The following is a 22741-nucleotide window of genomic DNA, read 5'->3' as shown; positions in this document are numbered from 1 at the left end:
CTTCTATTCAATATAGTCCTAGCCAGAGAACCCGACAAGAGAAAGAAAGAAAAAGGGCACCCAAATCAGTAAAGAAGTCAAACTGTTGCTGTTTGCTGATGATATGATCGTACACTTAGAAAACCCTGAAGACTCCTCCAAAAAGCTCCTAGAAGATTGCAGTGAGCCAAGATCATGCCACTACACTCCAGCCTAGGAGACAGAACGAGACTCTGTCTCAAAAAAAAAAAAAAAAGTCCTAGAACTGATACATGAATTCAGCAAAATTAACATATATAAATTAATGTATACAAATCAGTAGCTCTACTATACACCAACAGCGACCAAACTGATAATCAAATCAAGAACTCAACCCGTTTTAAAATAGCAGCCAAAAAAATTTAATACTTAGGAATATACCTAACCAAGGAGGTAAAGGACGTCTACAAGGAAAACTACCAAACAGTGCTGAAATAAATCACAGATGACACAAACGGAACACATCCCATGCTCATGGATGAATCATGGCAGAATCAATATTGTGAAAATGACCATACTGCCAAAAGCAATCCACAAATTCAATGCAATTCCCATCAAAATACCACCATCATTCTTCACAGAACTAGAAAAAAAAAAAATCCTAAAATTCATATGGAACCAGAAGAGCCAGCACAGCCAAAACAAGACTGAGCAAAAAGATCAAATCTGGCATCACATTACCTGACTTCAAACTAGACTGTAAGGCCATAGTCACCAAAATGGTATGGTACTAGTATAAAAATAAGCACACAGACCAATGGAACAGAATAGAGAATCCAGAAATAAACCCAAATACTTAAAGCCGATCTTCAACAAAGCAAACAAAAACTAAAGTGGGGAAAGGGCACCCTATTCAACAAATGGTGCTGGGATAATTGGAAAACCACATGTAAGAGAATGAAATTGGATCCTCATCTCATACCTTATACAAAAATCAACTCAAGATGGATCAAGGACTTAAATCTAAGACCTGAAACTTTAAAAATTCTAGAAGATAACATCAGAAAAACCTGTCTAGACACAGGCTTAGGCAAAGACTTCACGACCAAGAACCCAAAAGCAATGTGACAAAAACAAAGATAAAAAGGTAGGTCTTAGTTAAACTGAAGAGCTTCTGCACAGCAAAAGAACAGTTAGCAGAGTAAACAGACAACACACAGAGTGCAAGAACATCTTCCCAACCTATACATCCGACAAAGGACTAATATCCAGAATCTACAAGGAACTCAAACAAATTAGCAAGAAAAAACAAACAACTCCATCAAAAAGTAGGCTAAGGACATGAATCGACAATCCTCAAAAGAAGACATACAAATGGCCAACAAACATATGAAAAAATGCTCAACATCACTAATGATCAGGGAAATGCAAATCCAAACCACAATGCAATACAACCTTACTCTCACGAGAATGGCCATAATAAAAAAATAAAAAAATAATAGATGCGGTAAAAAGGGAACACTTCTACATTGCTGGTGGGAATGTAAACTAGTACAACCACTACAAAAAACAGTGTGGTGATTCCTTAAAGAACTAAAAGTAGAACTACCATTTGATCCAGCAATCCCATTATTGGGTATCTACCCATAGGAAAAGAAGTCATTATATGAACAAAATACTTGCACACATGTTTATAGCAATTCACAATTGCAAAAATATGGAACCAGCTCAAATGCTCATCTATCAACTAGTGGATAAAGAAATTGTGGTGTATATATATATAAAAAATACCGTGCACCATAAGAAGAAACAAATTAATGGTATTCACAGCAACCTGGATGGAACTGGAGACTATTGTCCTAATAGAAGTTAACTCAGGAATAGAAAACCAAACAACATATGTTTTCACTCATAAGCGGGAGCTAACCTATGAGATAGAAAGGCATAAGAATGATACCTTGGACTTTGGGGACTCAGGGGAAAGGGTGGGAGGGGGGTGAGGGAAAAAAGACTACATATTGTGTTCAGTGTATACTGCTTGGGTGATGGGTGCACCAAAACCTCACAAATCACAACTAAAGAACTTACTCATGTAACCAAATACCACCTGTTCCCCAAAAACCTACGGAAACAAAAAATTTTTTTAAAAAGAGAGAGAGAGACACCAAAGGGCACATATGAGACCCTCCCACCATACACACACATACACTGAGGGCACAGTGAGAAGGTATCCCTCTGTAAGCCAGAAAGAGAGCCCTCACCAGAAGGTGACCATGCTGGCACCCTGATCTCAGGCTTTTAGCCTCCAAAACTGTGAGAAAATAAATTTCTGTCGTGTAAGCCACCAAATCTACGGTATTTTGTTATGGCAACCCAAGCAGACTAAGACAGATTGGAAAAAGAGAGCAACTGACAGCAAGAAGACTAAGTAAGGAGACTACTGCAATGTTCAGTAGCAAAGCAACAGATTACATAGCAAGCAATTAGCTACAGAGAAAAATAAGCTGCCTCACTTGGCCCCAAGATTCTTGGAAGTTATATTCAAGAACCCTCACTATCCATTTCCAAGGTCTTTAGTTTTGCTGTTTCACCTACCAGCTATTCTCATCATTGCAATTTAAGATAGATCTTCAAGAAAGCATTAGGAATTATTACGAAGAGAGAAGCTGAGACAGAGGCCCCAGAATTTTCTTGAGTCCAGTCACGCAACTGTCAAATCGTCCCATGACCCTTTTCTCCCAAACCCAGTTAATGTCTTATTCTGAAGAACAATCAGCAAATAGCTCCTATGAAGGCCACAAGTACACTGGCCTCCATCAAAGCTACCTCAATGGCTCTACTGGCACTGGGTTCCAAAGGAACCCAGTAGTCTCCTTACTTTGGATTTATCAATCCCTTCTTCAAAATAATGTAAAAACTTCTAAACAATACAATCGCATAAGATACTTAGAAAGTCATGGAAAATCCCAATATTTCCCAATATAAGGTAATACAGGTGTTTTATATACCCAGACAGACACTTAAAATGGAAAGGGACAATACTGGATGCTGCAGGAGCATCCTCATCACAGAGTCCCAATCACGAAGAACCAGGAAGCAGTAGCATCATCAGCAGACAGCTCCAAGTCCTGTCATTCATGGATATGACTAAGTCAGACTTTCTTGCTTCAAGCATAAGCATACAGCAGACAAGAGTTCCTCTAGCGTTTCGTAACCTCCTCTTTGCATCCTCTCCTCCTCACTCAGGAGTATAAAAGTGTATCTGAACTTTTAACTCGTTAAAAGGTTAACTCTTTAGTGTCACTAAAATTTTGTTGAGATTACTGCTTATCAGTACAAAGTAAAAGCAGACTATTCCTAAGAACTATTCAGCTGCCACACATTCATACTTAAGCCTGGGGCTAACTTTGTCACCACAGCAGATCCTCAACAAGCATTTTAAAAACTGAGCTGAGAATAAAGGACTCACGGGCACTAATATGGGGGCTCTATGGTTTGGAATACAATTAACAAAATCCTCACGAAGACTATGTCTGAGGATTTATTTCACTTTAGTGCTTCAATTTCCCCCATTTAACCAAAAAGACTCATCTGAACAATTCTGAGATTCTGATGGATTTATAAGAGATTCCAATGATTCATCAGAATCTCAGAATTCTGATGAATTATATACAAATATTATATATATTTCATTCTGATGAAATATATATTTATATATAAAATAATATGTAAATTACATATTAAAAATTATAAGGAGTTCCATAGGCTAGTGTTCCTCTCAGTCACCTGATTTAATCTTCAATAACTGACCATCAGAAATGTTTAAGTTTTACATGAAGATTCCCTCTCTCCATATGTATATGAAAAGCTTGGAATCCCTTTCAAGACTTGCTATGCCACCTAATCACTAATATCTGTACAGACCACAAACCTCCACATTTTAGAATTTCCATAAAAACTTTTAATCTGCTCATTATCACAACCCCCTCAGGCAGTATTTTTATTGTCCTCATCTTAGACATAAGATAAACAGACTCAGAGAGGTTAAAATACTCTGCCCTAGGATCACATATTTAGTAAATAATAAAGCCAACACTAAAGCAAGACTTTGTATCTCCAAACTGCTCCTCTTTCAAATATACCACAATGTATCTTTATTCTCCACGACCTTAAACAAACCATTCTACACAGAACAAAAAACAGAGCATTAGTAGGTACTCACTCAAATACCTACAGACGCTCTTTAACAAAACAATAGCCCAATCTACTTCTAAGTAAATAAAAATACAAAATGAACTAATTATAACCCTTTCAATATTAGCATTATTACCTTTCATTTAATGAATTAAAAGTTCTGTTCTATTAAAATATCTTCTGTATGTTTGATAACATTTTTAAACTACTTTTGGAATAAATATTTTCCATCCACTTTAACTTGTTTTTATAACTAAACACTAAATCTTTGAAAAAGGGGAAATAATAAAAATTTTCCATACTATGAAGCAACCATTCTTTTCTCTGACCTCAACTAAATGGTAGCTGTGAATATTCCAATACCTTCCAACTATCAAATTTCATATTCTTCCCAACTCACAAAGCCTAAAGACAGCTTAACAATAGGACCGCACAAAAAAAGAATTACACTTTTATAAAGCTATCCTAGGTTGTAGCTATTTATATTTAATGTCTTGAAATACTAAAAATAAAGTCCTTAATTAACTATTTTATGGAGGCTTTTAATTATACTGTTTTCTCCCTAATAAAAATAAATCGGCCAGGCACAGTAGCTCACGCCTATAATCCCAGCACTTTGGGAGGCCAAGGTGGGCAGATCACCTGAGGCCAAGAATTAAAGAACAGCCTGGCCAACACGGTGAAACCCTGTCTCTACCAAAAATTACAAAAATAGGTGTGGTGGCAGATGCCTGTAATCCCAGCTACTTGGAAGGCTGAGGCACAAAAATCGCTTGAACCCGGAAGGCAAAGGTTGCAGAGAGCTGAGACTGCACCACTGCACTCCAGCCTGGGTGACAGAGCCACACTCTGTCTCCCAAAATAATAATAATAATTAAATAAATCTTGAAGCACTTTTGGAGAATATCAAAAGTACCCCATTTAAGACTTCTTTTTTTCTTCTTGTCACCTTGGCTTCAGATAAGACTTCTTATTACAACAAATTTCAAAGATTTCTAGAGATACTAAATTCCTCCTCAAGACAAACCATGCTCTTGTAGATTGGTATCAGTGCAGGTGCAACTACAACTGATTAGAGTTTGCTACTTCTGAGGGGCAATAAGAAACCACAGGCAAATGTATTTCACTGCTGATTTCTCTATTTCCTCTGTAAAATGAACAGTTACCAACTTCCTACAAGAGTTATGAAGTAAATAGCATATGAGTAAACATTTATGAAGTACTCTTATCATCACTGATTTTGTTTTAAAACAAGATTCCTCCCCTTCCCCCAATCATTCAGTGGACAAAGTCCTACTGCTATTATAACTTATTGCGCAAGTCTCCAGAGTCAAACTCAATGTGAATAGAGTCTGCTCGCTACAGGCACTGTTCTTAAGCTTGAGAAGAGGGATTATACAAATATGAAGGCAAGAGAGACCCTGGCACTATGGCATGTTTTGTGTTCCTGCAGTACGGCATCTCAAACCCCTACAAACTTTAAGTGGATTTAATTATTCAACATTGTATCATGGTTCTTAAGACAATAACACTAGCAACAGTACAAGCAACAGGCTTGCAAAGCCACCAGAAAAGTCAATGGCCTACTGGTCTACCTCTCAAAACAGACTACAGCAAACTAGTTTATTACACACTTCATTACTACTTTCATAGTTTATATTAAACAGTAGTGGGTCTGAGCCAATAACAAGCTCCTGAGGAAAATTTTACACTCAACAGAATCATAACTTGTTTTTAATTAAGATGCCTGTAATAAGTGTATTTCAGGAATAAGCATCATGCTACTAATCTACGAAAACTTTTCACCAATATAAAAGGAAAGAATAAAGTTTACCAAAGACTGATTTTGTCTGTTCCCTACAGCAAAGTATCTTGGGTCTACTTTTTCTTCTTGAAGATGACTATTAGGATTTTCTTAACTGTTTGCTCTCAGTCAAAATTCAAGAGTATGGTCAGGGCTGGGGCTTCCTTGTGGCAGAGATCATATAATGCTTCTTACGTATACAAAATGGGGACCAAATGAAAAGAATTCTACACTCCTGATTTTTACCCTGAAAATTTCTCTGCATGCTTTAACTGACCAGAGAAATATCAGCACACTCCTTGGCCCAAAAGATGAGAAAGCTTCTCTCTCCTCAAAACAGATCTTGATTCCCTAAATCAATGTATTGGGCGGACTACTCAAAGAATAAAACTCAGCCTGAAAAGCTTATATTCCAAGAAGAATTTGCTTTATATAAACAAGTCCACCACAATTTTTTTTTTCTGTATTTAAAATAATGAAGCCTCTAGTTTAGACTTTTGAGAACAAAAAGTTCTTACTGTGAGCTGAAAACAATCCCTGGGGTGGGTGGTGAAGGAAGAAGGGAGAGGAGTAGGGAGAGACAGATCTCCATAATACCTTTTCTAAAATCCATGGGGCCAGGTGGGTTTTAGAACTCAGTTTTTCAGATTTTAGAAAGGAAACATAGTATATAGGTATATATGTCACATGCTACAAATCAGCTCCTGGCAACCACACAGGAACTAGGAAAACAGAGAATGTCTATGGCCTCCCTTCAGATAAGATCAGATTTAGCCATCAAAATACTTCATGCTGAAATTAACTGTGGTTCAGATCTTTTTGGATTTCAAAACTGCAGATAAGGGACTGTGGATCTCTAACTGGGAAAAGGGGATCTTGACAAATAATAAAATATACTATCACCTAGAATTAAAAAAAAAAAACTAGCTGATGCTTAGATAAAAGATATTAAGGATACTTAGAACAGTCTTGAAATGGCTCTAATTATCTACCTAATTGGAAAGTTACAATCATTTCAAGTTATATGTTCCTATCAAGAGATTCCACATGAAACACTTTTCCCTTTAACTTTATTTATTCCCAACTGAGAATAACACTAAAAAACATTTTCTAAAATCCGAGTATGTCAGTACCAAGCAGATAAGTAAATGGGCCCCTGGACCACCTGACAAAGTTGGCTAGATATAGTGGGGTTTCCAAACAGGAAAAACCTAAAAGGATCCTGCAGGAGAACTCAAAGATTCTTACCCTTGGCACAAGTGCCCATATAAGCTCAGATTTTCTAAACTGACCTGTGGCCAAACCACGCTACTGTTCAAAGTGAGCCTAGCATTTTTTCCGCTCCAAAGGTACAAACCAACCACTTATTCATCCCCAACCACCTCAAAACAACAACATATGCCTCTGGGACCAAGAAGTTGAATGACTGTAATTCCCTCCCAGCAGGGATACCTGCCATGCCCAACCAACATTCACAACTCTTGCCAACAGCAGCAGCACATTCGCTCACTGACTGGAGTAGCCATGATTATATTAAGTCCAACCTGTGTTCACTGTATCAGCTACCAATGAAGTGATGAAAGAGTAATTATGAGTCGATCTTGCTCATTTTTAAAGCCTGAAAATAGCTCACAGGCAAAACTAACAGAAGCAAATACACTGACAACTTCTGAGGGAGGCTGCCTCCAGAGACTCTTCCATTTGGCAACTAGAATGATCTTCCATAGATTACCACAAATTTAGAGAAACTCCCTCAGTTCAAATTCAGGCACCTTCCTAACACCACAGAGCTGACAAAATGACATCTTAGGCCAAATTTTCCCAATTTTAATAACCAAAATACAGTAAGTTATGGTAGTAGTGTTTTTTTAAGGGAAAAAAAGGTAGTATTTTCTGTCCTGTACCTTATCTCAAATTGTTTTATTATATTATTTTGAAGGTTTCATCCCTGAGTCACCACCCAATGCAATAAAAATTAGTAACCAATCTCTAATCCGTTTTCTTTTCTGTGTGATCTTTAAATGTGATCTTTAAGTCCCCAAGCAGCTTACAGTAGCTTGGATGACTCACCATGGTCTTTATGAGAGCACATTTTTAACCCGGAACACATGAGAGCACATTTTAAACATGGAACAAAAAAAAACCAAAGCTTTCTCTATAAAAATTACATTTTCTTTTCAAGTCAAGGGTATCTTTAAAAATTACAGGATGATCTGCTGGAAACAGAAAAAAGTTTCAAATAACAGTCATGTTATTAACAAAACTATCTGTGCTTCAGTTTATGAAAATAACAGTTTTCTTTCTACCAAAACCATTTTTCTCCTTGATGTAATGATCCCTTTTTTCAGGCTTCTATAGGAACAAGAAAAAGTGCATGAAAAAATACAGCTAAAGATATGCTCTAGAGTTGGGCTTCTCAGGGTGGAATGGAATGCTGGCCAATCGTTAATGAGAAACCAAAACAGGAGGAAGGTAATGCCATAACCCAAAAATGATGCAACTTTAGAACTTCAGTTTTACGCAATGATTAATGAAAACATATTTAAATTACTACAGATATGTCTGTGGTAGCAAGTAGAAAATAAAATGTACATGAATTTTTAAGCTACAATTTCTTCCACTCACTTGCGATGTGCTGCTTCAGGCTACCAAGGGAGTTTATGTTCCTTCTTCTTTGCCATTAAGAAAAAAAGTGAAGACGCTCTACCCTAGAGACTCTTAACATTCTCTCCAACCTGTTTCCAGGCGTTCTATCCTTTCAAGTCAAGTAATTTTTATTTTACTTAATTATTTAGACTATGCCTCACTCCAGAAAGAATTTCAAGTAGCTGGAGAAAGAATATGGACAAAATACTACATTCAAGTGGCGGTGATGCCTAAGCATGGAAAAGGATTTTCAAAAGGTGTACATATTCTCTTCATTATTCTGCACTCTACGAAGTATAGTCTACAAAATAATAACATTAAGAAGAAATCAACTAAAAAAGAAAAGTTAAGGTTCTTGGGTACTTCATGACTTCAAAACTACTTGTATGCCTGATTACTTCTCAGAATTCATATACACAATTTTACGGCACTAAAAGCAACTTTGATTTGTTGCTCTTGTAGGGGTATTTCCTCACTTCCAACACCACAGACAAAACATTTCATTTTACCCAAAGTAAAATGAGATAATGCCCATAAATTGCTTATCACAATGCCTAGTATATAATAGGAATTCAATAAACACTAGCTATAATACTGGCTTTATAATGATTTCTAATATAATCATTAGTATTACCGAGAATGCTAATTAGAAGGTACCACAATAATAGCAGCTACCATTTTTGAAGCAGCTTTATAGGAGAAAATACATAGATAACCTTATTTAATCTTCACAAGGATTCTGTAGGTGGGCATTATTACCCACTTTTCACAAATGAAAAAAGTATAGCTCTGATTATTTAAATATCTTGCCTAAGGCCATCCAGCTAGTAAGCTGCAAGTCATCGATTCCAATCCAGTTGTCTGGCTCCTGAGCCCAATTCTTTCCACTACACTATACTGCCTCTCTCACAAAAAGTCAGGAATTCAAGGGCTCTCTCACTGACAAGACTCCAATTAGACTCCACTCCATTTCAATAAGCACAGGTCAAAGAATGACAGGAATTCCCTCCAGTCACCACACAACACATTTGTATACAAGCACAAATGTGCTCCAAATGTCATAATGCATTCCATTCACATACTAATAAAATTTTGTATTGTTACATTAAATAATCAACCAAAGTCACTAATTTTATACATGTAACTCCACCATTAACATCAATCCCTGGCCTGATAATTTATCTCCCTCTGTGTTCATTTCCCTAAGGGAATTCATTAGTTTTAATTATTAACTTGTAGGTACAAAAAACAAAATTTGCATCTCCTAATCAAAAGATATCAAAATGTGGGCAAAAACATATACATACACAAAAAGGTGGTCAGGGCTACATTATTTATCATATCAAAAAGCAAATTAACAAAAATCCATAAAGGTCAAGTAATAAAAGAATGGATTTGTTAAGTTATGCTATATTCATTCCATTTAAGAGCATGCAACTATTTTAAGCCAAGTTAATAACAGGAGAAAATGTTAATGGTAGAAGATTAAGTGAAACAAAAAATAGGACATAAATGAACTAGCTTTGCAAACAGAACTATAAGAAAAAAAGACAAAAAGGAAATAAACAATTTTCTCTGGATAGTGAAATAAAGGTAATTTTTCCCCTTTTGCTTTTTCTGTTCTCCAATTTTCTTTTCAATTATGACTATGTATTAACTTTATATGCAGAAAAAAGATGGTCTTTTTAACCAACATCTTTACCGAGCGTGCTTCCCTCATAAATCTCCAAATTAGCCAGAAGAGTCCCAGGTCATGTGAAATATAAAATGCAAAAAACAATTCAGCATCTTTATTACCTCCAGCACTACTATCCTCCAATTATGTCAGAACTGCAATCTTGAGTCTTACCTACAGAAAGCCAATCCTTCAAATTCTGACAATCCTTTACTTCTGGTATTTTTCCTTCCTATTCCCTACACTAATACCAAATCTAACCCTTCACCAGCTCATGCTAGATTAGCATAAAGGCCTCCAAAGTAAATAAATGCCTTCCTTATTTTAGTGTCTCACCACTAACAATTTACTCCACCACAGCTAACTATGTGCTAGGCACTATTCTTGGAACTTTACATGTATTAACTCATTGAACACTCCTAACAACCTTATAAGGATAACGACTATTATTAGTCCTGTTTTATAGATTAAGAAACAGAAGCAGACAAGTAAAGTAACATACCCAAGATCACCCAGCTATTCACTGGTAATTTCTGGATCTGAACACCTGTAGTCCAGCTCCAGATAGTAATATGTAAATATGAGCTCCCCCAGGAATTAAGGAGTGGTGATGAATAAAAACCAGCTTCTCTCTCTCTGAACTGTACAGGCCCTTGGATCAAGCTAAATTCCCATTTCCAGGTCTCTCCTCATGCTATTCCTCAGCTGGAAGACCAGTTCTTCTCTTCCCTAATTCATTGTCCATATCTCCATCACAAGTCAACTCTAAACTCAACATTTTTGAGTTTTCCTTAAGCCATTCCCTGACTCTTCGGCACAGCCTCTTTCTTATGGACTCAATTTAAACTACAATAATGTGTGTTTGTTGACATTTTCTGTGTTAGAGAAGTTTACCTCAGTATTTTACTTCCCATCTAAATAATAAATTTCTCCAATTTTTTTTTTTGAGAGAGTCTCCCTCTGTTACCCAGGCTGCAGTGCCGTGGCACAATCTCGGCTCACTGCAACCTCTGCCTCCTGGGTTCAAGCTATTCTCCTGCCTCAGCCTCCCCAGTAGCTGGGACTACAGGGATGCGCCACAACACCTGGCTAATTCTGTGTATTTTTGGTAGAGACAGGGTTTTGCTACGTTGGCCAGGCTGGTCTCCAACTCCTGGCCTCAAGTGATCTGCCCGCCTCAGCGTCCCAAAACGCTCTGATTACAGGCGTGAGCCACCACGCCCAGCGAAATGTCTCCACTTTTTCTGAGCAATGACCTTCTCCATTTCCAGTCTTCCCAAAAACTGCTAGAAGAATGCATAGGTAGATACTAAATAGTTAACTGATAAAAATGAGATACTTATGGCACAACTATTTAACAAAGCAGACTGTCATTCATTAGTCTTTTGAATATATTTAAATGTTTTGTCTTCTCATTATCTTCCCTAAACACAAACAATTTAGATTAGCAATTTCAACATTCCCATCCATAAACATACTTTCAAGTGATACCCAAAAGCAGTCTTATTAAATGATCTTTTAAAAAGGCATTCCACACATTGTCCACAAATAGCACTTTTTTTTCTTTTTCAGGAGAGCCTTTCTACTAGTGTTACTTTTACTTTCTTTCAGCAAGATTACCCAAGTCTTTGACAACACTAGGCAGGCAGTGACATTCCAGGAAAGACTACCAATTGTTTAAGAGCAGAAAAGACTATATGGCTTTAATAAGAGAGCATTATTTATTGCCCAATTAAGTATAAAATTTGAAAGTCGTTTATAGTCAAGGCTGGATATCTTCATCTTTATCTTCCCATTTCAAAAGGCTTGTTTAAAAACTCAAAGATATAGCAAAGGATACCTTGAAGACAGAAACTTGAATTTGTGTTTAAATGGCTAATGAAAACACAGTAATTGTAGGTATGCCTCACTATATATAATAAACAAGCCCCTAAAATGTTGTGATCTAATCAAATTGTTTTTCAAATCCATTATAAGCAACGACTATGGGATGGGGGGGAACACCATTTGTGGGTTTTTTTGTTTTTGGAGACAGAGTCTCTGTTGCCAAGACTGGAGTGCAGTGGCGCCATCTCAGGTCACTGCAACCTCTGCCTCCCGGGTTCAAGCTATTATCCCACCCCAGCCTCCTGAGTAGCTGGGATTACAGGTGCCCACCACCACGCCCAGCAAGTTTTCGTATTATTAGTAGAAACAGGGTTTCACCATGTTGGCCAGGCTGGTCTCAATCTCCTGACCTCATGTGACCCACCCACCTCGGCCTCCCAAAGTGCTGGGATTACAGGCATGAGCCACCACACCCAACCTTGTTTTTCAATTGTTCAGAATTATCCTGAAAAGTATACAATACTCATGGTTGTAATCTTCTCTCTAATTTTTATGTTTTCCAAGTTTGAGTTTTCATACACAGGTTTTCTCTAAAAGACTCACTTGCTACCTTTTACCTTAAATGAGCAACTTAATAGCAGACCATATTTGTCCTAAAATATATTTTTCCCCACACACCTGCTGACTCTGTGGTTACTCTCATTAATCACTACAGCTTACCTGAAGCAAATGTCTAATATGGCTCAATATTAACAAGTATGTATTTACTACAAATTATAGCTATTATAAATTTCAACACTAATATGTACATAATATGAACCACACCCTACTCATAACCTTAAAATACCTTAAGTGAAAGGTCAAACCTGGTTTCCTCTCTAAAATCACCATTCCTACTTCTATTACAGTTCAGTAAAAACCTACAGTGGTACAATTTTGGTTTTCTCTTGATTTTGTTCTTGATATGTTCAAGTAATGCTATGGCAATGTGAAAAGCTTACTCCACGTTTAACAGGGTAAGAAGGCATTTAGTAATCTTACCATTTTTTAAAATTACTTGAAAAGTGGATGCAGTTACAAAAGGCCAACACCAAGAATCCCTGTGGTGACAGAACAGTTTTTGTATCTTGACTGTATCACTATCAATAACCTAGTTGTGATACTGTACTAATTTTTCTAGGTGCTACTATTGCAGGAAACTGGGTAAAGGGTATATAGAATCTCTGTATAGTTTCTTACAACTGCATATGAATCTACAACTATCTAAAAATAGAAATACTGAAGAGTAATTTAATGAGAATTCATTTTTCTGGCCCTATGTCAATATTTTCAAAAAGCCTATAAGTACATCTAAAAATAACCCCCTGCCCCACCAAAAAAGATCAGTAACTGAAAAATGAAAAACTGTATTCCTTTTTAACAATTAAGAGTCAGAAAATACTTCCTATAATTATCTCTGAAAATTTTGGGCAAAAAGAAACTATACTGTTACAAAAGTCTGAATTCGATAAGAAAAAGTGAAGCTTTACATAATAGTTAAAATGACATTCTAGATAGAAATACCAGAGGGATGCTCAATATCTACAGATGGCTTACAAAATGACAACATCCCTTACTACTTGGATTCAAAAACAAAGGAAATTTTCAGGTATCATACAAACAATCTACTAAAAACTAACCCAAAATCACAATCTAGACATATACACTCAAACCCCGAAGTTGAGGACATGGATTTAAACATCTGAACCATTTCCATTTTGTCAATCCTTTTAACAAACTTTCCTTCTATACACTGCCCTTTCTTTCTATACACTGCCCTAATTAAAGTGCCTGACCTTTCACTCCTACAGAAAGAAAAGCTTCTCTCAAGGTCACTTTAGGAACACTTCACAGAGCCTATCATACCAAGTGAACAAATTCACTCCCACCATAATGTGAAGAAAATTTTAACACCCTGATGAAGGAATAACATAACAGATCCTCAAGACAAATTAGTAGTCGTAAACACACCTTTATCTTTTCCACAGTGACTTCTGACACTCAAATAACTCACCTATCATGAGTTATTTGTTTTGCTTCAGGAATAAGATTAAAGATAACATCACATACTATAGTATATATTCTTTCAGCTAAAAAAGTTTCTGAAGTATTATATATCGTTTCTCAAAAACAGCCCACTGTGAAATTGAGTCTTCCTCAAAAAGGACAAACAAGAAAGGAAATTACAATACCCGACTATAAACTCTAGTTTTCATAAGTCAAACGGCATGAGGTTTTTATAAATGTTACTCCAAAGACAAAACAGAAAACAAAATACCCTAATCTTTACTATGGCAGCTCTTCAAAAGGAAAGTCAGATCTTTAGCTCCTTAATAGCTGCAAATACATAGGCATTAGAGTGTATTACATAATACCCTTTGAAATCAGGGCAGAAGATTATTCAAATGTCAATAAGGTACATAAATATAAAATATATAAGTAAAATAATGTTACTATACCAATTTCTTTTAGACATTCCCTTTAAGAAATGGCCACAGAAAAATTATATCTACCGGTACATCTTGATTTGAAAAAAAATCACATGCCATTTTCTCTTCCCCAAATTCAAATCCATTCACTAATTAAAAGTCACAGCTTTTTTATTACAACTTTTTGTAGCATTTAAGACAAAACACACAGATAAATATTGCTAAGTCCACTGAATACAGGTGTATAAGTTCAAACCTTTCAATGGATAACAAATCTAACTTTTAAAACTAAAAGTTCCTACTCCAAATAATCAAATATGGTGACCATTCGCAATGTAGAAAAATAATTTTTTCTTTGTGTAATGCAACGTACTGAATGAAGTCCAAAAATTGCTACAATGCCACGCTTACAATCCATATCCCAGTTCACATATACACTTTTTAATTTCACAGACTACATAAATCCTTCTTAAGTTTAAAAAGTGAAATAAATGTAATTGCCTTCATTCTAAAAATAGAATGTACTTCTAATAGCAAGTTCCTGGAGTTCATGTTATTGTATCAGTGAGTGTCCAGTTATATATATTTACCACAATTTAAGCTGGAACAGTAGGCAACAGTAATATCAAGACTCATTCTTAAAAAATACTAAGCATCATTTACTATGTATTAGTGAAAGTAAATTTGAAGGTTCCTGAAAATGAATTATTAGTTGCAAAAATGAGATGTATCAACACCAGTAAAGAAATACAGCCATCTCCTACAACTTTGAAATTATTAAATTTTCTCCCCCCTCCCCAAAAAGTAACAATTTTCAAATGATTACCAATAAAAGGAAGGAGGTGAGAGAAGAGTTGGGACTTGCCTATCGTTTCATGATGTCCTTTTGATCAGGAATAATACTAGTCTTTAACCTACTTAAAATCCAAAAAATGCCTTCATTTCACTTACTTAAGATGATTAAGGACACGCTATACTTTCCCCACAAGCTCTAATTTCATAATTAAAAATGAATTTTAATAAATTAGTATACAATTTTTAAAAACAAACTTTTTAGAATGTAAAGTGGAATAAAGTGTTTAGGTGGTTATGAAATTAACCTTATTTTCTGATGTTGTATTCTCACAGTATTTTAAGAAATCAACTATCATTTTACCAGGGGAAATAAAAAGCACCCATCAAAGAGGAATTACTGAGTTTCAGCCTAGAGATTTGACAGTTGGTTTTCTTAAGATGATGCTGTCATGGCTTTAGGTATTTTTTTCATCTCTGAGCACAAAGAAATAAATTTAAATTAAATAAAAAGTTAAGCTTTTGCACACTGGAATGAACCTTCCTTCTAAAATATTTTAAAATTATGAGTTTTTAAAAGTTAAAAAAAGAAAAAATGCATACTTAAGAAAAATGGGATAAATGTTTTAAAATGGAGCACAGTAGTCATAAATGTATTGAAAGTAAATTTAAAGACAAGATCATTAGTGTGTAGATCTACTTTAACTTACTCCAAACATTATCATAATGTAATCTGGATATAGGATAGAATTCAGTCATCTAATATGTATCATTTAAAAATAAATCTAAGTTTCTATTCATTTTGAAAATTTACCCAACATTTTAAATAATTGTAAACGAAACTGATTTCCTACAGATTTCTGAGGGAACTGTCATCTTTTAAAATAAATCTTACTAATTATCACTTGACTCAATTCCACCTTTTATATACATATATTCAATAATATTTAAATGTTATGCTTTCTATTTTTCTACTAAAATGTATCACACCACCAAAATATGAGTCTTTAGTTTAAGACATCATCTTACCTGATCCACTGAATTGACTGCTTCCCAGTGTAGTTGGTCTAGTTTTCCCACTATTAACAGGTGGGGAAAACATCTGCAAAATAACCCAAATATATCTGTTAGTCCTGAAATTCTCCTAGATTCCTTGCAAACAAAAGTCCACCAAAAGTCATCCATCAGTTATTAAATTTGAGAGGGAAGTTAAAATACAATTGGAGATACATTCAGATCCAGAGAGGCAAATACACTGAATGATACTATTTCCTAATTAATTGGAAATAATGGTTACATTTTGTTCTGAAAACCCGATCATTTACATGGAAGAGTCCAAGATTATTAAGTTTAAACAGTATAGTATTACCCATGATCTTTACTGCGGAACTAAGTGAATTTCATTACATTTACATCTTAATATACACATACAGTCAGAATTATGGCCAATTAAATTACTACATACAGTAAGGATTATAACTGAATTGTATAAAGCAGGTATAGGTGCTGCCTCCTAACAGCAGTTAATAAAGGAATTAAACCCATTAAAAATAAAAGCAGTGGGCCCTTAGGTTTCAGTTGATGTTTTTAAGTCATTTCCCATGTTAAGAACATAATACACACACACACACACACACACACACGTGTGTGTGTGTATGTATAAAAGTACTCTGCTTCAGAAGGCTGGTAATTCTAGCTGTGGACTACTTTTCTTGTCGCTGACATCTTTCAGGTACCATAAACTACATCTGATACTGGAGAGTAAAATGGTGAGGAGTGCTGAAGAAAAAAAACCACACTTTTTCATATAAAGTCCAAGATCCCCAATAATCATCGGGGTGGGAGGGTGACTCAACCAAAGGTCATAATTACATTGTTCTCCTTTTAACTGGTTAAATCAAATGACACCTCTGGTATTAAAGTTTTAAATGTGCAAGTCTAGACATTACATCAAAGTTCAGGTGTCCAACTTGGGGGAGCTGGACTCCAGCCCTGCGAACTACTGCTCAAGCAGAAAGCAGATGGAGTTCACGCTGCCTAGTCTCCACGTTGCTTCCCCCACCCTTTATTTTAAAAAAACAAACAAACAAAAACCTCAGCAGAACCCCAAGATGCCGTGGAAAGCTCTCATACCGCACTGAAGTCCAGCAGGTCGCTCAGCTCCTTGTCGGTCCCTATAGCGGCCATGCGTTGTTGCTGGGGATTCATCTTCGGCCACTTCTAGCAGGTCCTAGGGCAGAGGAAACGGGCTCAACGAGAGACCACCGAGGCCCAAAGTGTGTGAGGGGACAGACAGAGGTACTGGGGAAGATTACGGAAGAGCGCTAGGGGCGCCGGGATGACTTCCAGGACCCCGACTCGCTCCCACCGCGGCGCGAGCAGGAGGCGGGAGGGCTCAGTGCCCGCGCCGGGTCCCGGAATCCAAGCTTTCCTCGGCGCGGCCCGAGACCGACGCGGCGGCTCCCGCAACTCGCCGCCTCTCCCCTAAGTTTCCGAGCCAGTCTCTGCCCCCTCCTCGGCGCCCCCTGCTCCGCGCCGCCGCCGGGTGCTCCGCGCGCCGGGCCCGGCCGCGGCTGGGGTCTCGAGGAGCGGGGTGAGGGGCAATTCGGCGTCCAGAGAGCGGAGCGGCGGCGAGCGGAGATGCGAAGTGACTCACTCGCTCGGCAACAATAGAACTGACAAGTTGCAGGGAACGCGCCGCTCGCAGGCCCGCGTCTGCGGCCGCCGCCGCCCGGACGTCCCCGGCGGGCCCAGGGGGTCGGAAAGCACCCCCAGCTCATCCAAGGGGCGTTTTTAAACAGAAAACAGAAACGCCGACAACTACTCTCCCTCTGGTCCGGCGTCCTCCTCCCCAGGCTCGGCCTCCTCCCACTTTTGCTGCCCTGCCCCGGACCTGCCGAACAATGAGCCTGGCTCCGCGGCCGAAGCCGCCCGATCTCCCGCGCGCCCCGGAGCCTGGGCGCCGGCCCGAGTCGAGCGCCGAACGGGGCGCACAGGCCGAGCGCGCCGCCAGCGGGCCTGAGCGCCCGCGACTCGAGCCTCCGCCCCCACTCCGCTCCCCAACTTGGAGGGGACCCCGGGTTTGGCACTGTACAAAGGGGCGCGGAGTTGAGGCGGGGGACGGGGGCGCCCCCGCTCCAACAGGGACGCGGCGGCGCCCCGCAGCCCCCAGCCCCGCCGCGCCGCGCCGCCCTCCTCCCGCTCGCTAGCCCGCAATTACCTGCCGCCCCGTCTCCGCATCCAACCACCCCGATTAAAGTTCACTTTGGCCGGGAGAACGGGCTTGGGCTTCACCTTGCACCGCCCAGCGGCTCGGTTCACTTTGCCCCGCACGAGCTCTCGGGTCTGGGAGGGGGAGGCGGCTTTCGGGCCTGGCCGCCCCTTCCTCCCGGGGCGGGCTGTCGGTCCCCCCGAATAGAACTTGTGGGTCTCCTTAGGCGGACATTTTTTTTCGCTGAGGCAGCCTCACCACCGCGCTCGGCTCGCCTCCGGATCCCTCCGCGCCGGGAAGAGCCGCGAGTTAACCCTTCCCTCCCCGGCCCGCTCCGCCGCCTAGGAAGTGGGGCCGGCAGAGGGGGCGGGGAGGAGCCGGAGGGGACTGGGAGGAGCCGCACCGCGGCGGGTGGACAAAGCCCGCGGTCGGGTGAGGCGGCACGGAGTTGGGGCCGGTGGGGAGGGGCATGAGGCGCTCGCAGGCACCTCGAGAAGCAGGCCCCGACCGCTCGCCGAGGAACCCTCGTCCGGGCCTCCTGGGAGCGGGGCGGCAGGCACCGTGGCGCCTCCTCGCGTTGGTCTTGCTGGTTCTCGGCCCCCGAAGCGGAGCGACGGAGACACAGCTGTGGAAGCATCTGGATCCGCTGCCCAGGTCCCCGAGCTTCCCGGAACCCGAGGCCGCAGAACACTGAAGGCTGCCATTCCCGAGTAGGTCACGCTGGACGCCACCCTAAGCTGGGCCCAGAGGCTCCCGTCCAGGAGGGCTGCAGTCGGCGCAGACACTGCGCGTGTGGGGACGAGAGACCCAGCCTCCTCGGCCGTTCCGGGAGTAGGCGCGGCCGGTCAGATTCGATGCAGAGCCGAATGCAGGAGAAAGGGCAAAATGTCCCTCAAACCAGACAAAGCCGTGTGAGGTTCAGGTTCTCAAATACCCCACTCACCCGGACCCCACATCTCCAATCACCTCCTCCCACCCAAATCCCATTCGGAGCCACCGAATTGCACGTGGAACGAGTTCTTGGGAATGGATCAAGCCAGTCTCTTCATCTAAGGGAGACAGCCCAGGGTGGCTTTGTCACACAGCCACTGTGTTGTGCACAAGTTCTGACCTTGGCCTCAAAGAAGCCCCAGAGTAGAAAGAAGACAAAATAAACCCCAGTTCTTCGATTCTGGGCTGAAGTGAGATTTTCTTGAATGGCAGCCAGTGTTTTGCCTCTTAGGTAAGTGAGTGCAGTAAAGACCGGTAAGGCCCAAGCAGAAGAAACACTGAGGAAAGAAGACACTTCCAAAGTAACAAATGGGAGGAAGCAGCCAATGCCCGAGGACAACATGGCAAGAAGGAGCCTTTGGATTCCGGACTGGGATGGAAAGAGGTAGATTCAGCTACCATATGCCATTACTGTAGTTAGTACAGTTGTCTCTGTATCCGTGGGATTGGTTCCCGGACTCTGGATTTTCTAAGATGTTCAAGTCTCTTACATAAAAATGGTGTATTTTCCCATATACTTTAAATCATCTCTAGATTACTTATAAAACCTAATACAATGCAAATGCCATGTAAATAGTTGTTAAGGTGTATTTAGGAAATAATCATCCAAAGCAATCTCTATCTTTTCAGTACATTTTCAGGCTGTATTTTAGGCTCTATATTTTCATGTATTTTCAGGCCTGGTAAGCCTAACTACATTTTTTGTTTTCAATTGGTTGAATCCCAGAATTTGGAAACCCCAGATACGGAGGGCGGACGGTACAACCGGAGCTGTCAGGTGGATTTCCAAGGCTTTGCATTGGCTATACCTGAAACTTATGACAGATCCTTTGGTGGCCTAGACTCCCCAATATCCATTCTTCCTTATCTTGGTAAAGAAGCCCAGTTCTTAGTCACATCCCTGCTCTGCCTACTTACAGGGGCATGTGGTCCCAATCTAAGCAACGTAGCATAATTCCAACCTAAATCAGCATAATCCCATTCCCTGCCACAGTTATTGGCTGGCAATGAGCGTAACATATTTGGGCCAATGAGAGGAGCAATTTCCTGGTCTTTGTTGGGAAAAGTTTTTCTTTCATTTTCTGAGAGCGCTTCAGAGGCAACCCATTCTTTCTGCATGTCCTCAAAGAAACAGGTCCCCTGGATGGTGGGTAGCCATCTTCCAAACACAACTCTAGCCGGGTTAAAATAAAGTGGACATCAAGAAAACAAACATGCATAGAGATCTGATCTTTGGCGACTTTCTTTTTTTTTTTTTTTTGAGATGTAGTCTGGCTCTGTCACCAGGCTGGAGTGTGGTGGCAGGATCTCAGCTCACTGCAACCTCCGCCTCCCAGATTCAAGCGATTCTCCTGCCTCAGCCTCCCAAGTAGCAGGGATTACAGGCGCGTGCCACCATGCCAAACTAATTTTTTATTTTTTTAATCGAGTCATGGTTTCACCATGTTGGCCAGGCTGGTCTTGAATTCCTGACCTCAAGTGATATGCCCTCCTCAGGCTCCCAAAGGGCTGGGATTACAGGCATGAGCCACTCCGCCTGGCTTTGGTGACATTTTTGAGGCTCTGAATCAAGCACCTTCTGAACTCAGGTCTATCTTCACTGATTAGACCAATAGGATTCGAATTTTCTGTTGTCTGTAATCTAGTGTGGCCTACACAGTACCACCCCAATGACCATTTTTTTAGTAGCAAAGACATAAACGTCAGGTAGGAAGGCTGATTAGATAATTTTTAAGGCCCCATTCCCATGTGTTTTAGTTCATTTTCTCCTACTGCTAACAGAATACCATAGACTGAGTGATTTATAAAGTGATTTATAAAAAAGTTTATTTGGCTGATGGTTCTGGAGCCTGGTAAGTCTAAGAGTGTGGCACTGGCATCTCTAGAGGGCCTTCTTGCTGTGTTATCCCATGTAGAAGGGCAAGTGAGCACCCACAATAGAGAGTAATCTGTTCCTGAGGGCTCTACCCTCTTAGAAGTTCCTCTTAAAGGTCCCACTTCTCAACACTGTTGCATTGGGGGTTAAGTTTTCAACACATGAACTTTTGGGAGACACATTCAAACCATAGCACTGTGATAAGATTCTATGGCTCCATGGTAAAACTGGAGAGAAATCTTGCAGAAGGAGAAGGTATGTGATCCCACATGTTGGGTTCATGCTGTTTTCAAGATTCTCTTCTCATCCTGCTCACACAACTAGTGCAGAGGAAGAATATCTGTCTGCTCAAACCTTCAGTGGTAGGGGCTCCCTCATTACTTAGGGACTGATTGGTGAAGTTTTTCATATCTATTATGGCGCATATAGTTTTACTTTATAATTTATTTTCCTTATTAGATTGTGAACCCCTTGAAGGTTCGGACCGACATGCATCTGTCAGTACCATGCACCTAATGTAGTGTCAAGAGCATAGTAGACCCAAGAAGGAGGAGCTGGAATTAAAGCTATCATTCATTTGACATTATAACATGAAATTATTTTTCATAATATAACCTTTGCTTGTGTCGTTTTTAATAAGAGAAAATGATTCCCACCAGTGAATCTCCTATAATAGCTCTGACTTATATGGAAGACAAAAAGAATATAAAAGGTGGAGTTTTGTATCACTTATAACTCATTTCTGGGCCTTTGCTGACCCATCTAGATAGGGCCAGAAGCCTTTATTGAAAAGCTCAGAGAGAAACAACTAAGTAATACAAATTCAGTGTTAATTAATAGTACTATTTCTGTAGTATAAGTTAATCCCTATCAATAAATTAATATTGAAAAGTATTTAATGTGCATTTCTTACATGCCGGGCATGGTGTTAAATGTTTCAGGACAGAAAGTCTAAAACCCATACTGCTCTCAAGAAAGTTACAATCTAATAGATTTTTTTTTTTTTTGAGACAGAGTCTCACTCTATTGCCCAGATTAAAGTGCTGTGGCACAATCTCAGCTCACTGCACGTTTGCCTCCTGGGATCAGGTGATCCTCCCACCTCAGCCTCTGAAATACCTGAGACTACATGTGCATGCCACCACGCCTGGCTAATTTTTAAATTTTTCTTTGTAGAGACAAGGTATCACTATATAGCCCAGGCTGGTCTCAAACTCCTGGGCTCAAGTGCTCCTCTCACCTCAGCCTCCCAAAGTGCTGGGATTATGGGCATGAGCCACCATGCCCAGCAATCTAATAG

General features: G+C 39.7%; 1 protein-coding gene across 9 annotated transcripts in view; it reads right to left on the bottom strand.

Moving 5' to 3' along the window:
• Window positions 1-18822, bottom strand: part of TCF12 (transcription factor 12) — a 374537-nt gene extending 355715 nt beyond the window's left edge. For 4 of the 9 annotated variants that reach the window (XM_024232310.3, XM_054531553.2, XM_024232305.3 and 1 more), the window contains exons 1-3: window positions 18585-18722; window positions 17498-17594; window positions 16394-16466 (exon numbers count right to left, since the gene is read on the bottom strand). In XM_024232310.3, the coding sequence (XP_024088078.2) occupies window positions 16394-16466; window positions 17498-17572 (148 nt within the window). In that variant the 5' untranslated portion in view covers window positions 17573-17594; window positions 18585-18722. Of the gene's footprint in view, window positions 1-16393; window positions 16467-17497; window positions 17595-18257; window positions 18405-18584 lie in introns of those variants that run through there. The other 5 variants (XM_054531552.2, XM_063716673.1, XM_063716671.1 and 2 more) reach the window with 4 other exon arrangements.
• Window positions 18823-22741: the final 3919 nt, after the last annotated feature.

Source organism: Pongo abelii, chromosome 16 (genome assembly GCF_028885655.2).
Source record: "Pongo abelii isolate AG06213 chromosome 16, NHGRI_mPonAbe1-v2.0_pri, whole genome shotgun sequence".
Taxonomy (NCBI): Eukaryota; Metazoa; Chordata; class Mammalia; order Primates; family Hominidae; genus Pongo; species Pongo abelii.
Note: the sequence above shows the minus strand (reverse complement) of the source record. Positions and strands in the feature narration are given on the sequence as shown.